Below are 17476 nucleotides of genomic sequence, written 5' to 3' on the forward strand. Positions count from 1 at the left end.
GACACCGCTGGTACCAGTCATCGGCAAGTCCACTCAGCTCCACGTCCTCCTGTACCACATCACTCCATCTCTTCTCTAGCCCGTGCCGCGCCCGTTTAGCCCCCTCGATCCGGCCGAACAAAAGCTGTTTAGGCATGCGGTGGCTGGGCATGCGGGCTACATGACCCAGCCAACGCAGCCTTGCCTGCCGGAGGAGCTCACTGATGGGACTTTGCCCAGATCTTTCAAGGACTTGTGAGCTCCTCACACAATCCAGCCTGGTTAAACCCAGGATGGATCGTAGGCAGGCCAGCCTAAATGTTTCCAACCGGCGAAGATGCTCCACTAGGGGGGTCCACGTTTCGCAAGCATAGAGAAGGGAGGGAATGACCGTGGCCGAGAAGACCTGAAGCTTCGTGCGGAGCGACAGACCAGGTAGCTTCCACACAGCGTTACGCAACCGATGAAAAGATATTGCCGCTCGACTGATTCGGAGTGAGACCTCTGCTGATAAACTGGAGCCGGTCATGAGCACACTGCCCAGGTATGGGAAACTCTCTACTCTCTCCACAACTGCCCCATCACCGATTGGGAGTTGTGGGGGCGGAGTGTCCGATGGTACAAAATACCCAGGCAGGTGCTTAGTTTTGGTGGGGCTGATGGTAAGGCCCCACCTCTTAGTGGCACGCTCCAGTCTCAGCAGCAGCGTCTCCAACTCCTCTTCTGAATGAGCAGCTATTACCAAATCATCGGCATACATAACGTGGTTGACCAATAGGGAGCCATCCCTTGATCGCACCCGGGCGTCGATCAGCCTCCCATTATATCTGTACCAAATGGTAATTCCCCCGGTACAGCTATTGAAGGCTTCACGAACTACGCAGTCGAAATAGATGTTAAATAATGTGGGAGCCAGAGGACATCCCTGTCGCACCCCAAGGTGTACAGGGAAAGGCTCCGACTCCCGGCCACGTAGTTTTACCCGGGCCCGCTCACCATCATGAAGGTCCTTAATGATCGTGAGCAGAGGGTCAGGGACTCCGAAAGCACGAAGAACAACCCAGAGCCCAGTCCTACTGATGGTATCATAGGCCTTGACCAGGTCAATAAAGCAGAGATGTAGGTCTTTTTGGAATTCCCTACACCTCTGCTGTAGCAGACGGACAGAAAATATGGCATCTGTGCAGGACCGCCCTTTCCTGAAACCACATTGGGGCTCCGCAAGCCTCTCCTCAGCGTGCCTAGCAAGGCGATGTTGAATAATCCTTGCCAGGACCTTACCCGGCACACTGAGGAGTGAGATGCCCCTGTAGTTGTTACCCACCCACACACACACACACATACACATATACACACACACACACACAGACACACATACATATACATATACACACACATAGACACATATACACACACATAGACACATATACACACACAGCCACACACATACACACACAGACACACACATATACACACCCACACACACATACATACACACACATATACACACACATACACACACATAGACACACATACACACACACATACACACACATAGACACATATACACACACAGCCACACACATACACACACAGACACACACATACACACACATAGACACATATACACACACAGCCACACACATACACACACAGACACACACATATACACACATAGCCACACACAAACACACATAGACACACACATAGACACACACATAGCCACACATAGCCACACACAGCCACACACAGCCACACACAAACACACACAGCCACACACAGCCACACACAAACACACACAGCCACACACACACACATAGACACACACACAAACACACATAGCCACACACACACACAGCCACACACACATAGCCATACACAAACACACATAGCCACACACATACACACATACACACACACATAGCCACACACATACACACACATACATAGCCACACACAAACACACATAGCCACACACACATACACACATAGCCACACACCCACACACATACACACACACATACACACACACATACACACACACAAACACACATAGCCACACACACAACACACATAGCCACACACCCACACACATACACATACACACACACACAACACACATAGCCACACACACAACACACATAGCCACACACCCACACACATACACACACACACATAGCCACACACACACACAGCCACACACATACACACACAAACACACATAGCCACACACAAACACACATAGCCACACACATACACACACACAGCCACACACATACACACACACAATAGCCACACACACACACACATAGCCACACACACACACATAGCCACACACACACATAGCCACACACACACACACAGCCACACACACACACAGCCACACACACACAAACACACATAGCCACACACAAACACACACATAGCCACACACACACATAGCCACACACACACACACACATAGCCACACACACAGCCACACAGCCACACACACACAAACACACATAGCCACACACATACACACACACAGCCACACACATACACACACACAATAGCCACACACACACACATAGCCACACACACACACACACAGCCACACACACACACAGCCACACACACACAAACACACATAGCCACACACACACACAGCCACACACAAACACACATAGCCACACACGTAAACATCAACACATGCACATTCGCACGAACAAAAACCGCCCCCATTGGCCACGAAGCGGTGATGTCGCCGCCACAGCGCTTGGTGCCAGGCTAAGTGCACCTTGAGTCCGCGTGGAGCGTGGCAGGCTCGCTGACAGGTCACGTGATGTGCCCCAGGTGTTATGGGTTAACTGACTCGAAAGTCAGAAGTGATTTCCTGCTCAGATGTTGTTTGACGTAGAAGCCCATTTCCTCTTTTCATCCCAGTGGTGGAAATTCCCCATTCCTATGACAGGGGACGAGTCGTGACCATAGGACAACCACCGCTGACTTCCCCACAAAGTTGTACCGTACTCCATGTATCGACCCCAGGAGGGATGACGGGATGAGTCAACCCACAGCCAAGATTTGAGCTCACAACCTTCCGAGCCGCTCGCTCCCGCAGCATCATCATCATCAGTGGCTCAGCCGTGATGGTGATGATGATCCCGACCTTGATGCCTGCTGCTGTATATTTGGAGTTTGCGTGCCTCTCTCTCTCTGATCATCATCACGGTGGCTAGGAGATGTTAACTACCTCGCCTGGTATGCAGGAGGTCGTGGGTTCGATCCCGACCCTGACGCCTGCTGCTGTATATTTGGAGTCTGCGTGTCTCTCTCATCATCATCATCACGGTGGCTAGGAGATGTTAACTACCTCGCCTGGTACGCAGGAGGTCGTGGGTTCGATCCCGACCCTGACGCCTGCTGCTGTATATTTGGAGTTTGCGTGTCTCTCTCATCATCATCATCACGGTGGCTAGGAGATGTTAACTACCTCGCCTGGTATGCAGGAGGTCGTGGGTTCGATCCCGACCCTGACGCCTGCTGCTGTATATTTGGAGTTTGCGTGTCTCTCTCATCATCATCATCACGGTGGCTAGGAGATGTTAACTACCTCGCCTGGTATGCAGGAGGTCGTGGGTTCGATCCCGACCCTGACGCCTGCTGCTGTATATTTGGAGTCTGCGTGTCTCTCTCCCCCTGGTCGCATAGATTTTTTCTCCGGGACCTCCGGTTTTTACCCTCCACATTTAGAAACATGCGTTGAGGTCATTTAGATTAGTTTGGCTGCTATAAAATGTCCAAACGATGGGCCACGTCGTTGAGCTATCATTTGTATCCAGGTTGCTTCTGAAAAATACGTTAATACCTCAGTAGGATGGGGATTGTTTAGTTTCATTTGCATGTTTTTTGGTGCTTTGTTTACCTTTATTGCACTTTCCACTCCTATCGCGTTTTTGTATTCTTTGTTGTTGCAACATTCTTACCACGTGCCCCTAACGGACATCTGTGAAAGAGCTTCATAGCTCATCGGATTCCTCCTGCAAGTATAAATAAATAATCTGATTCTGATGCAGGAGCTGCTGCTGATGGCGCTTACACTGATGCTGCTTCCTTCAATAATTATTTCTTACGATGGTTGACAACAACACTGACTGCAACAACAACACTTTTATTTTTCGATTTAAAGCTTTCGTGACTGCAGGGATTCATCTTCTTGGTTCTTTCGGTAAAGTCACGTAGAAGGGAAGTAATAAAATAATAAAAATAAAACATAACAAAGTAATTCTCACGACGTTTCGGCCACAACACAAGCAGCCGTCCTCAGGTGGAGAACAGGTCCGTCAAGTAGACAGAGTCTGAATGTCACGCTCCAGGCTTGGAGCGACTATTTATGCTGGGATGCAATGCAAACTCCACCATCTCATCTCCGAGGAAGAAAGCGGTGAAGGTGAGTCGGAGCTGATGATGACGACGACGATCGACTGGACATCTGTAAATAGACATTCTGTTGTTGTTGTTGCACCAGCTGTTGATGAGGTCATGATCATTCTTATTCTTAAGGTGACGGTGCTAATACTGCTGCGATTGGTGGTGATGAAAGCCTTCTCCTTATGATGCTGCTGCTTATGCTATTACCTAGGATAGCGATGATGACGATGTCGATCCTGGTGGTGGTGGTGGTGATGCTCCGATTCGCACGGTTGGCTACGTGCAGTGCAGAAGAAGTTCAACACACACATGCAGTCTAGTGCAGATGTCTCTTCCTTTAACAATGACCACAACGGTGCCCATGATCACCACACGATCTTAAACTCCTCTGGCCATAGTTCCCGCGTCCCTGTTGTGGGTGTGGAGGGAAACAGGACAGCTGCGGTGGTGATGGCGGTGATGGTGGTGATGGCGGTGATGGTGGTGATGTTGGTGATGTTGGTGATGTTGGCGATGGTGGCGACGATGGTGGTGACGATGGTGGAGATGATGGTGGTGATGATGGTGGTGATGGTGGCGATGGCGAAGATGGTGAGAGTGATGATGGTGGTGATGATGGCGATGATGGTGGTGATGTTGGTGATGTTGGTGATGTTGGTGATGTTGGTGATGGTGGCGACGGTAATGATGGTGGCGATGGCGGTGATGTTGGTGATGGTGGTGATGATGGCGGTGATGATGATGGTGACGATGGTGGTGATGATGGTGGTGATGGTGTTGATGGTGGTGATGATGGTGATGATGGTGGTGATGGTGGCGACAGTGATGATGGTGGCGGCGATGGTGGCGAAGGCGGTGATGTTGTTGATGTTGGCGATGATGGTGGCTGTGATGTCTAATTGGAGATGATGGGTGAGCCAAATGACCGAGGAAGTTGAGCGGAGAGCGAGCGAGTGAGCGAGCGGGCAGCCCCCTATCTCCGCTGTAATCTACACTCGCAGCGCTCATACAAACTCCGGAACACAGCCTCCCGCAGAGCGAGAGCGAGCGAGAGAGGAGGGGGGGTACAGCCAGACACACGCACCACGTGCGAGCGCGTGTGTCAAGCTGGGGGGTGTGTGGGGGTAGCGGTTCGCGCCCTACGTTGCTGTAAACCCCGGCGACCCAAGTTCGATTCCCGCCTCACGGTCAACACCAGTGACGATTATCTGAACCGGTCCTTGGGCCTCCCCTAGGTCGACTCAGCCTCGAATAAGTACCTGGTGCGGTGTGTAAACATCGCCACTGGGGAGACAAAGGCGGTCGGGCGTGGTGCTGGCCACCCGCCCCTCTCGTGTGCCGTGCCGACCTTCATCGGTGCTACTCGCTAACAGCACTTGCCCCAACAGTTTGTTGAGGCTATACAGGGGATCTTTGTCTGTGGTGGTCAGCTAGCACACCGCATCAACTGAACCCAGCGACACAATTTCGATTGCCTGCTCGCAACCACCCACTCCCCCCCTTCGCAAGAAATATTTGCTCCAGTTCTGGGCCTCCCATAGGTTGACTCAGACTCAAATGACTACGGTACCTGGAGCAGTGTGTAGAACATCAGTAGCAGGAAGACAAAGGTGGCCAGCAGTGGGTGGGTTGCTTGGCCACTCACCCACACTCGTGAGCTCTGCCGATCTTCAGAGGCGCTCGCTAACAGCGCTGTTAAAGCAATGGGGGGTTCATCTTCTTGGTTCTTTCGGTAAAGTCACGTAGAAGGGAAATAATAAAATAATAAAAATAATAAACTAATTCTCACGACGTTTCATTTTTATTATTTGATTACTTCCCTTCTACGTGACTTTACCGAAAGAACCAAGAAGATGAATCCCTGCAGTCACGAAAGCTTTAAATCGAAATTCAATGGGGGAGTTAGTTTGTTTTTTGCGTGTGTACTCGACTGTGTGTTTGTGTCTTGATGTGTGCGTGAGTCGGTCTTGAGAAGTATTCAACTTCAACGGAAGCAAAAATGACCCCATCCCCTAGCACTGACCCCTCTCTGCAGCACTCACTCACCCCCCCACCACCACTACTGCCTCTCTTACACTCTCATACTCATACACTCACACTGCCTCTTACACTCACACTGCCTCTTACACTCACATACTAATACACACACTCACTCACTAATACACACACTCACACAGTAATACACACACTCACACACTAATACACACACTCACATACTAATACACACACTCACACACTAGTACACACACTCACACACTAGTACACACTCACACACTAGTACACACACTCACATACTAATACACACTCACACACTAGTACACACACTCACACACTAGTACACACACTCACACACTAATACACACACTCACATACTAATACACACACTCACACACTAATACACACACTCACACACTAATACACACTCACACTCTAATACACACACTCACACACTAGTACACACACTCACACACTCACATACTAATACACACACTCACACACTAGTACACACACTCACACACTAATACACACACTCACATACTAATACACACACTCACACACTAGTACACACACTCACACACTAATACACACACTCACATACTAATACACACACTCACACAGTAATACACACTCACACACTAACACACACACTCACATACTAATACACACACTCACACACTAATACACACACTCACACTGCCTGTCTTACACTCATACACTAATACACACACTCACATACTCATACACACTCACACACTAATACACACACTCACAAACTAACACACACACTCACACACTAATACACACATTCACATACTAACACACACACTCACATACTAATACACACACTCAAACTGCCTTTCTTACACTCATACACTAATACACACACTCACATACTCATACACACTCACACACTAATACACACACTCACATACTAACACACACACACACACTAATACACACATTCACATACTAACACACACACTCACATACTAACACACACACTCATACACTAATACACACACTCACATACTCATACACACCCACAAACACACACAAAGATCCCCCGTATAGCCTTAACAGACTGTAGGGGCAAGTGCTGTTAGCGAGCACCTATGAAGGCTGGCACGGCACACGAGGGGGTGGGTGCCCAGTACCACGCTGGGCCGCCTTTGTCTCCCTAGTGGCGATGTTTACACACCGCACCAGGTACTCATTTGAGGCCGAGTCGACCTAGGGGAGCCCCAGGACCGGTTCAGATAATCGTCACCGGTGTTAGCCGTGAGCGGGAATCGAACTCGGGTCGCCGGGTTCATAGCGCAGCGTAGCGCTAACCGCTGCGCCACCGCTCCCCTCTCATACACACACAACACACAATTACACACGGAGAGTCACATCCACACAATATACACTAATAGGGTATGGCTCATACACACAAACACCCCACTCCCGCTGGCTCTGACTCGTACACACCTGTACACGCATACACACACACAAAACACACAAACGTAAAAAAAACACATCCACACATTAACCCCAACGAGCTGAAAAATGCTGGTTAAACGAATTCAATCCCCAAAAAAAATTCACACACGTACTGTACATGCATACGTACATACGAATACATCATTTACTAATGCACACACATACATCAACCCCCACTCACAGATTACACAAGCAAACACTTACACACACACACACACGCGTGCACCTACACAAAAGGCAAAGATCCCCCCCGTATATCCATTAGCGAGGACCTATTAATGTCAGAACCGCAGGGGTGGGTGGCCAGCACCACGCCCGGCTGTCTGATGTTTACACACCGCACCAGGTACTCGGTTGAAGCCGAGTTAACCAAGAGGAAGGCTCAGGACGGGTTTAAATATTCACCACATATTGGTCCTGACAGGGAAATCAAACTCGGGTTGCTGGGTTTGAGGTACAATGCACTAATCACTGCACCACCGCTCCCCACTGCACACATCTATCAGACACCCACACACACACATCTCCTGAACGCACGCGCGCACACACACACGTGTGTCTGTCTGTCCAATTGGACATGCCATCTCTTCAAACTCCACTGCTCACACTTCAGAAGGAGCATGGTGGGTGGGTGGGTGAGAGTGTGTGGCTGTGTGGGTGGGTGAGAGTGTGGCTGTGTGGGTGGGTGAGAGTGTGGCTGTGTGTGTGGGTGAGAGAGTGTGGCTGTGTGGGTGAGAGTGTGGCTGTGTGGGTGGGTGAGTGTGTGGCTGTGTGGGTGGGTGAGTGTGTGGCTGTGTGGGTGGGTGAGAGTGTGGCTGTGTGGGTAGGTGAGAGTGTGGCTGTGTGGGTGGGTGAGAGTGGCTGTGTGGGTGGGTGAGAGTGTGGCTGTGTGGGTGGGTGAGAGTGTGGCTGTGTGGGTGAGAGTGTGGCTGTGTGGGTGGGTGAGAGTGTGGCTGTGTGGGTGGGTGAGAGTGTGGCTGGGTGAGAGTGTGGCTGTGTGGGTGGGTGAGAGTGTGGCTGTGTGGCTGTGTGGGTGGCTGTGTGGGTGGGTGAGAGTGTGGCTGTGTGGGAGAGTGTGGCTGTGTGTGTGGGTGAGCAGGTGATTGGGTGAGTGGGCCATGCATGAGGTTCAATGGGTCAGTAGGTGTGTGGTGAGTGCGTGCGGGAGGGTGGGTTTGCGTGCCGCGGTAGTGTTAGCGCTACGCTGCGCTACGAACCCGGCGACCCGGGTTCAATTCCCGCTCACGGCCAACACCAGTGACGATTATCTGAACCGGTCCTGGGCCTCCCCTAGGTCTACTCAGCCTAAAATCAGTACCTTGTGCGGTGTGTGAACATCGCCACGAGGGAGACAAAGGTGGGCGGGCGCGGCGCTGGCCACCCATCCCCCCGTGTGCCTTCATAGGTGCCCGCTAACAGCACTTTCCCCAACAGAATGTTAAGGCTATATGGGGGAACTTTGTCTTTGTTTGGTGTTTGAGTGAGTGGATGCGTGAATGTGAGGGATGGCTGGGTTAGTGGATGAGTCAACTGGCATGTGTGTGTATGTGTGTGTGTCAGAGGTGGGACAAAGTCATTGTTATGCAAGTCCAAGTCGAGTCGCAAGTCATCAAATTCATGACTCGAGTCTGACTCGAGTCCAAGTCACATGACTCGAGTCCACACCTCTGGTGTGTGTGACAATTTGTTGTGTGTGCAGGTAATTGGGTGTGCGTGTGAGTGTGTGCTCGCATGTGTGTGAGTGTGTGCTCGCATGTGTGTGAGTGTGTGCTCGCATGTGTGTGAGTGTGTGCTCGCATGTGTGTGAGTGTGTGCTCGCATGTGTGTGAGTGTGTGCTCGCATGTGTGTGAGTGTGTGCTCGCATGTGTGTGAGTGTGTGCTCGCATGTGTGTGAGTGTGTGCTCGCATGTGTGTGAGTGTGTGCTCGCATGTGTGTGAGTGTGTGCTCGCATGTGTGTGAGTGTGTGCTCGCATGTGTGTGAGTGTGTGCTCGCATGTGTGTGAGTGTGTGCTCGCATGTGTGTGAGTGTGTGCTCGCATGTGTGTGAGTGTGTGCTCGCATGTGTGTGAGTGTGTGCGCGTGTATGATTATGTTTGGGTGCGTGTAGTCCTTTGTGTGTGTGTCTGTGCATGTGTGGGCAAGTGAGTGGAGAGCGGTAGTGGTAGTGGCAGCGCTACGCTGCGCTACGAACCCGGCGACCCCGGTTCGATTCCCGCTCACGGCCAACACCAGTGACGATTATCTGAAGCGGTCCTGGGCCTCCCCTAGTTCTACTCAGCCTCAAATCAGTACCTTGTGCGGTGCGCGGTAAACATCGGCACGTGCGCCGTGACGCCCTTCGTAGGTGCCACTCGTTGACAGCACTTGCCCCAACAGCCTGCACAAGGCTATACAGGCCACCATTGTCTTTGTACCCACGTGCCCTTGTGTATGTGTGCGTGCCTGGCGGATGAGGTGGGAGTAGTGGGGGGGGGGGTTGTGGGGGGTCACGCCGGTCAGCCGCTGCCCCCCCCCCCCCCCCCAATCTCCCCGGTGCACGGTGCTCATCAAGAGCCGGCATTCCCTCTCCCGACACCCAACACTGCAACCCCCAGCGTTGACCCCCCCCCCCCGTCACACGCGAAAGAAAATCCGCCGAGGAATAAAAATAATAATAAACAAAAAAATAAGAAATAATCTTCTTGGTTCTTTCGGTAAAATCACGTAGAATGGAAATAATAAAATAATAAAAATAAAACATTATGGAATAATTCTCAAGACGTTTCGGCCACAACGCAAGCAGCCGTCCTCAGGTGGAGAACAGGTCTGTCGGGAAGAGACTGTCAGACGCTGTCTTCTCGACAGACCTGTTCTCCACCTGAGGACGGCTGCTTGCGTTGTGGCCGAAACGTCGTGAGAATTATTTTATTAGGTCTTATTTTTATTATTTTATCATTTCCATTCTACGTGACTTTACCGAAAGAACCAAGATGATGAATCCCTGCAGTCACGAAAGCTTTAAATCGAAATTTAATAAATAATCGTCATCATGAAAAATAAAAATTTACTTGAAAGTTCATCGCCATCTTTCGATTTAAAGCTTTCGTGACTGCAGGGATTCATCTTCTTGGTTCTTTCGGTAATTCAGACTGTCTACTTGACAGACCTGTTCTCCACCTGAAGACGGCTGCTTGCGTTGTGGCCGAAACGTCGTGAGAATTATTTTATGAAGTTTTATTTTTATTATTTTATTATTTCCATTCTACGTGACTTTACCGAAAGAACCAAGATGAATCCCTGCAGTCACGAAAGCTTAAAATCGAAATTTAATAAATAATCGTCATCATGAAAAAAAAAATGTACTTGAAAGTTCATCGCCATCGTCAAGGCTAATTGCCCGAGGTGAGACCCACGCAACGAAAATGTTTTAGGCTCTCGGAGCTCAGGGGGTTCTCTCATAATGGCCGTGTTGGAGAGTTCACGTTTGAGCTGCAAGAGCCGTTGAGCCTGGGTTCGAGTCCTGGGTGACACTCACAGGACGAGTTCATTGCAGCTGTTTGCGAGGATCTATGACGACCATGTCGGACAGACTGAGAGCCTGGGTTCGAGCCCTGGACCAAGGTGATTTTTTCACAGGGAGAGGTCACAATGGCTGAGTAAGGGGATTCATAATGGCCATGTCGGAGAGACTGAAGACCTGGGTTCGAGCCCTGGACCTAGGTGATTTCCTCTTAGAGGGAGAGTTCACAATGGCATAGTAAGGGAAAACATAATGGTCATGTCAAAGAAACTGAGGACCTGAGATTGAACCCTGGCTCTGTCTATCAATAAAGTAGTTAACAATATTCTGTGTGTGGGTTGTGGTTTGTAATGGAGGGAGCCCTGGGTCTGAGTGACTCTCTCACAGGGGAGAGTTCGTGATGGAGGGAGCCCTGGGTCTGAGTGACTCTCTCACAGGGGAGAGTTCGTGATGGAGGGAGCCCTGGGTCTGTGTGACTCTCACACAGGGGAGAGTTCGTGATGGAGGGAGCCCTGGGTCTGAGTGACTCTCTCACAGGGGAGAGTTCGTGATGGACGGAGCCCTGGGTCTGAGTGACTCTCTCACGGAAGAGAGTTCGTGATGGACGGAGCCCTGGGTCTGAGTGACTCTCTCACGGGGGAGAGTTCGTGATGGACGGAGCCCTGGGTCTGAGTGACTCTCACACAGGGGAGAGTTCGTGATGGACCGAGCCCTGGGTCTGAGTGACTCTCTCACGGGGGAGAGTTCGTGATGGACGGAGCCCTGGGTCTGAGTGACTCTCTCACAGGGGAGAGTTCGTGATGGAGGGAGCCCTGGGTCTGAGTAACTCTCTCACAGGGGAGAGTTCGTGATGGACGGAGCCCTGGGTCTGAGTGAATCTCTCACAGGGGAGAGTTCGTGATGGAGGGAGCCCTGGGTCTGAGTGACTCTCTCACAGGGGAGAGTTCGTGATGGAGGGAGCCCTGGGTCTGAGTGAATCTCTCACAGGGGAGAGTTCGTGATGGAGGGAGCCCTGGGTCTGAGTGACTCTCTCACAGGGGAGAGTTCGTGATGGAGGGAGCCCTGGGTCTGAGTAACTCTCTCACGGGGGAGAGTTCGTGATGGAGGGAGCCCTGGGTCTGAGTGACTCTCTCACAGGGGAGAGTTCGTGATGGAGGGAGCCCTGGGTCTGAGTGACTCTCTCACAGGGGAGAGTTCGTGATGGAGGGAGCCCTGGGTCTGAGTGAATCTCTCACAGGGGAGAGTTCGTGATGGAGGGAGCCCTGGGTCTGAGTGACTCTCTCACAGGGGAGAGTTCGTGATGGAGGGAGCCCTGGGTCTGAGTGACTCTCTCACAGGGGAGAGTTCGTGATGGAGGGAGCCCTGGGTCTGTGTGACTCTCTCACAGGAGAGAGTTCGTGATGGACGGAGCCCTGGGTCTGAGTGACTCTCTCACGGGGGAGAGTTCGTGATGGAGGGAGCCCTGGGTCTGAGTGACTCACAGGGGAGAGTTCGTGATGGAGGGAGCCCTGGGTCTGAGTGACTCTCTCACAGGGGAGAGTTCGTGATGGAGGGAGCCCTGGGTCTGAGTGACTCTCTCACAGGGGAGAGTTCGTGATGGACGGAGCCCTGGGTCTGAGTGACTCTCTCACGGGGGAGAGTTCGTGATGGAGGGAGCCCTGGGTCTGAGTGACTCTCTCACAGGGGAGAGTTCGTGATGGAGGGAGCCCTGGGTCTGAGTGACTCTCTCACGGGGGAGAGTTCGTGATGGAGGGAGCCCTGGGTCTGAGTGACTCTCTCACAGGGGAGAGTTCGTGATGGAGGGAGCCCTGGGTCTGAGTGACTCTCTCACAGGGGAGAGTTCGTGATGGAGGGAGCCCTGGGTCTGAGTGACTCTCTCACAGTGGAGAGTTCGTGATGGAGGGAGCCCTGGGTCTGTGTGACTCTCTCACGGGGGAGAGTTCGTGATGGAGGGAGCCCTGGGTCTGAGTGACACTCTCACAGGGGAGAGTTCGTGATGGAGGGAGCCCTGGGTCTGGGTGACTCTCTCACAGGGGAGAGTTCGTGATGGCACTGGGTCTGCGTGACTCTCTCACAGGGAGTTAAAAAAGCTGAGCAGGTGACGCTAACACCGTGGGGGTTTGAACGCAGGGTACGGCCGCCGATGATCAACCGGGGATTCTCTCGAGCGCGGAGAGCCGACGGTCCTCAACTCGATAGCAAATTGCCCATGCGAAAAAAAACCATCACGCTACCGTGCTTAATGGTTTTTTTTTCTCCTCAGTTAATGCTTTCACTGACACGCGATAAACAAACAACTCACTCACTTAGCAGGGCATACAGAATGTGTACCCCCCCCCCCTCCTATGTCGGGTACCAGAGAAGGGTCATTGCCCGTGACCTCAGTATGGACTAGGGTTGGGATGGTTGAGTTTTATCCGTATGTTTTTTGGGGTGATTTGTTTACCTTTATTTGTACTTTGCACTGCTATCGGTGTTTTTTTTTTTTACCGTTCTTAGCCCTCCCCCTCCTGGACATCTGTGAAAAAAAATCTTCGTAGCTCATGGGATTCCTCCGGCATTAAAAAAAATATTCAGATTCTGATTCTGAAGTTCTGGGGCGTAATTTTCGGTTGTTGTAACTTTCTTACCCCGTGTCCCGACTGGACACTAGGGGGGTACGAATAAATATTCTGAATTTCTGTGGCATCACCTTGTTGGGGTGGCCACTCTCCCGACACGACGTGGTGCGCCGCTAGCTGTAGCTCCACTCATCCTCGCGCCGCGACAGCGAATTCACAGATTAAAAACGAGTTGCGTACAGCGCATTTTGCTGTGTGTAAGAGGACTCCACTACGATCCGTTAGTTTAAAACGTAGTAGGCTTTTGCGACAAATATCATCCATAATACAGGTTTTTTTTGGGTTTAGATCACGTAAATATATAAATCTGCCACCACCCGACACAGCCAATTAGTAAGGTTTGTCACGTAAACAGAACGTGCCAATTCGTTATGTGCACAGCACACCGGTGTGTTGGAGAGCAAAGCCACGAAATTCATCACGTGAGTACGAACATTGTGTTGCTATCGAAACGTCGTGATTTATTTTGTTTTATTTCTAACTACTCTCTCATCATCATCACGGTGGCTAGGAGATGTTAACCACCTCGCCTGGTGTACAGGAGGTCGTGGGTTCGATCCCGACCCTGACGCCTGCTACTGTATATTTGGAGTTTGCGTGTCTCTCTCATCATCATCACGGTGGCTAGGAGATGTTTACTACCTCGCCTGGTGTACAGGAGGTCGTGGGTTCGATCCCGACCCTGACGCCTGCTACTGTATATTTGGAGTTTGCGTGTCTCTCTCTCTCATCATCATCACGGTGGCTAGGAGATGTTAACTACCTCGCCTGGTGTACAGGAGGTCGTGGGGTTTGATCCCAACCCTGTGAGTCCTACACCACCAAAGACAACGATCCGCTAACGTCACCAAGTCCCCCCCCCATCACTCCCAATCACTTCCCGTCCAGCGGCACGCGCCAGGCGGCGTTGGCGCGGTGGGGGGGGGTAAGGGGAGGGTAAGGGGGGGGGTAAGGGGAGGGGGGTAAGGGGGAGAGGGGAGAGTCTCACCGCACAGCCGGTAGGCGGCGAGGCTCTTGGCTGGCTCCGCCCTGGGCCCCGCCGCTGGGCGCACGCGCCGGGCCAGGTCGGGCAGCCACGCCAGGAGCAGCGACGCCAGCGCCGAGCGCTCCGACAGAGACGCGGACTCGGAGAACGCACGGCCCACGGCCTGCGGGGCGGCGGTGGTGGTGGGTGAGACGGCGTGACATAGGGGAGATGGGGGGAGGTAAGGGGGAGATGGGGGAGAGACGGTGTGACATAAGGGGAGATGGGGGGAGGTACGGGGGGACATGGGGAGACGGGGGAGAGATGGTGTGACATAGGGGGAGATGGGGGGAGGTAAGGGGGAGATGGGGACATGGGGAGACGGGGGAGACACGGTGTGACATAGGGGAGATGGGGAAGGTAAGGGGGAGATGGGGACTTGACCCACCCCCGGAAAAATCTCGCGCACACGACAAGCTGGGAGTGACACGTCAACCCACACAGATGGAACAGATGGAGAGCATTTTTCGATTTAAAGCTTTCGTGACTGCAGGGATTCATCTTCTTGGTTCTTTCGGTATCTGAATGACGCTGTCTTTCCGACAGACCTGTTCTTCACCTGAGGACGGCTGCTTGCGTTGTGGCCGAAACGTCGTGAGAATTATTTAATGAAGTTTTATTTGTATTATTTTATTATTTCCCTTCTACGTGACTTTACCGAAAAAACCAAGAAGATGAATCCCTGCAGTCACGAAAGCTTTTAATCATTGGCTTTAGTGAGACGCGGAATTTTTTTTGTTTTCCCCGTAAACGATTTGACATCCTTACACGCATTTATATATTCGGGTACCATCAACGGCCGCCAATCGCCAAACGAAGCTACAGCGACATGACCCGCAGCACTTGTGCCAGGCTAGGCGCACTTGGAGGCCATCGCGGGAAGTTTGGAAGGCTCGCTGCTGCCAGGTGCTCACAGCACAGACCCGGGCGCTGTGGGTTGACCGACTGAGCTCAGTGACAGATGGGCCACCTCAAACATACAGCACATGCAGGGTACGCGTTTAAGGCCGAGTCGACCTAGAGGAGAGCCCAGGACCAGTTGTGACATCCGCCGCTGATGTTGGCCATGGCCGGGAACCTAAGTCGGGTGTCTGGGTTCGTAGTGGAGCTTGCTAATCACTTTGACAACGCTCCCCCGTACACACACACGGGGATATATTTAATGATTATCGTGACGATAATGAAAATCCAACGATCTGGTTAAAGTTGTTGGAAGAAAAAAAAAGTGCTCCAACTGCGCGTTTAAAACCAGCGTTATTAGAATTGTCCTCCGAACGGCGCCTCGATAAAAACTCGCGTTTCTCATTCGGATCCTAACAGCCGCTTGCCCCCCCACCAACCGTCAGAGTGGACGACGATCGAAAAAAACGGGCGACCTTTGCCTCTGTGCTTTGTACCTGGAAGAGCTGTGAGAGTTTGAGCTGAGGGTCGGGGGCTCCGTAAGAAGGGAGGGGGGGAGGCTGGGCCCCCCGCCCCGCCCCCACCACGAGCGACACCACCTCGGGCAGGCGTAGAACCTGGCGCGTCAACTCCTGCAGCTGCTCCACGTCCGCTGTTGAACAAGAACAACAACAACAACCGCCATTCGCCACTAAGTGGCGGTGACGTCACCACGACGCTTGTGCCAGGCCAAGTGCACCTTGAGGCTTCCACGTGAAGTGTCGAACGCCCGCTGGCAGGAGGTCATGGGGCAGACCCAGCAGGTGCCACGGGTCGACTGACCGAGATGACCGAGACGACTGGCCGATGCACCACCTTTGCCCCCTACTGTACCAACTTGCTGTGCTTTAGCCACCGGGCGCTCCGTGCGTTGTTGTGAGCGTCGCTCCTCCGCACACACGCACGCGCACACGCTGTCGCCTTTACAAGGCTGTTGGGGCTGTTTGCAAGTAGCATCTGTGAAGGCCGGCACGGCGCACGAGGGGGTGGGTGGCCGGCACCACGCCCGGCCGCCTTTGTCTCCTTAGTGGCGATGTTTACACAGCGCAACAGCTACTCATTTGAGGCTGAGTCGACCTAGGGGGAGGCCCAGGACCGGTTCAGACAATCGTCACTGGTCGTGTTGGCCGTGAGCGGGAATCGAACTCGGGTCGCCGGGTTCGTAGCGCAGCGAGCGAACCGCTACCACCAGCGCTTCGAGGACTCAGATCCCGCATAGAGCCTGAAAATACTTCCCATTCCATCCAGCTTAAATAGACGCTCCAAGCCTGGGGTGTGTCATTCAGACGCTGTCTTCCCGACAGACCTGTTCTTCACCTGAGGACGGCTGCTTGCGTTGTGGCCGAAACGTCGTGAGAATTGTATTTTATTATGTTTTATTTGTATTACTTTATTATTTCCCTTCTACGTGACTTTACCGAAAGAACCAAGAAGAAGAACCTGAAAATACTGTCAGCGCAAATACTGTGAGTGAGTGGCAGCACCTGACCAGCACCACGCCCAGCCACATTTGTCT

General features: G+C 52.2%; 1 protein-coding gene across 1 annotated transcript in view; it reads right to left on the reverse strand.

The window, feature by feature from the left end:
* Nucleotides 1-17476, reverse strand: part of LOC144735748 (protein MMS22-like) — a 175215-nt gene that overhangs the window by 63947 nt on the left and 93792 nt on the right. Inside the window, exons 20-21 of the mRNA XM_078618246.1 lie at nt 16419-16573; nt 14986-15145 (exon numbers count right to left, since the gene is read on the reverse strand). Of these exons, the coding sequence (XP_078474372.1) occupies nt 14986-15145; nt 16419-16573 (315 nt within the window). The remainder of the gene's footprint in view (nt 1-14985; nt 15146-16418; nt 16574-17476) is intronic.

This window comes from Lampetra planeri, chromosome 57, assembly GCF_965212315.1.
Source record: "Lampetra planeri chromosome 57, kcLamPlan1.2.h2, whole genome shotgun sequence".
Classification (NCBI taxonomy): Eukaryota; Metazoa; Chordata; class Hyperoartia; order Petromyzontiformes; family Petromyzontidae; genus Lampetra; species Lampetra planeri.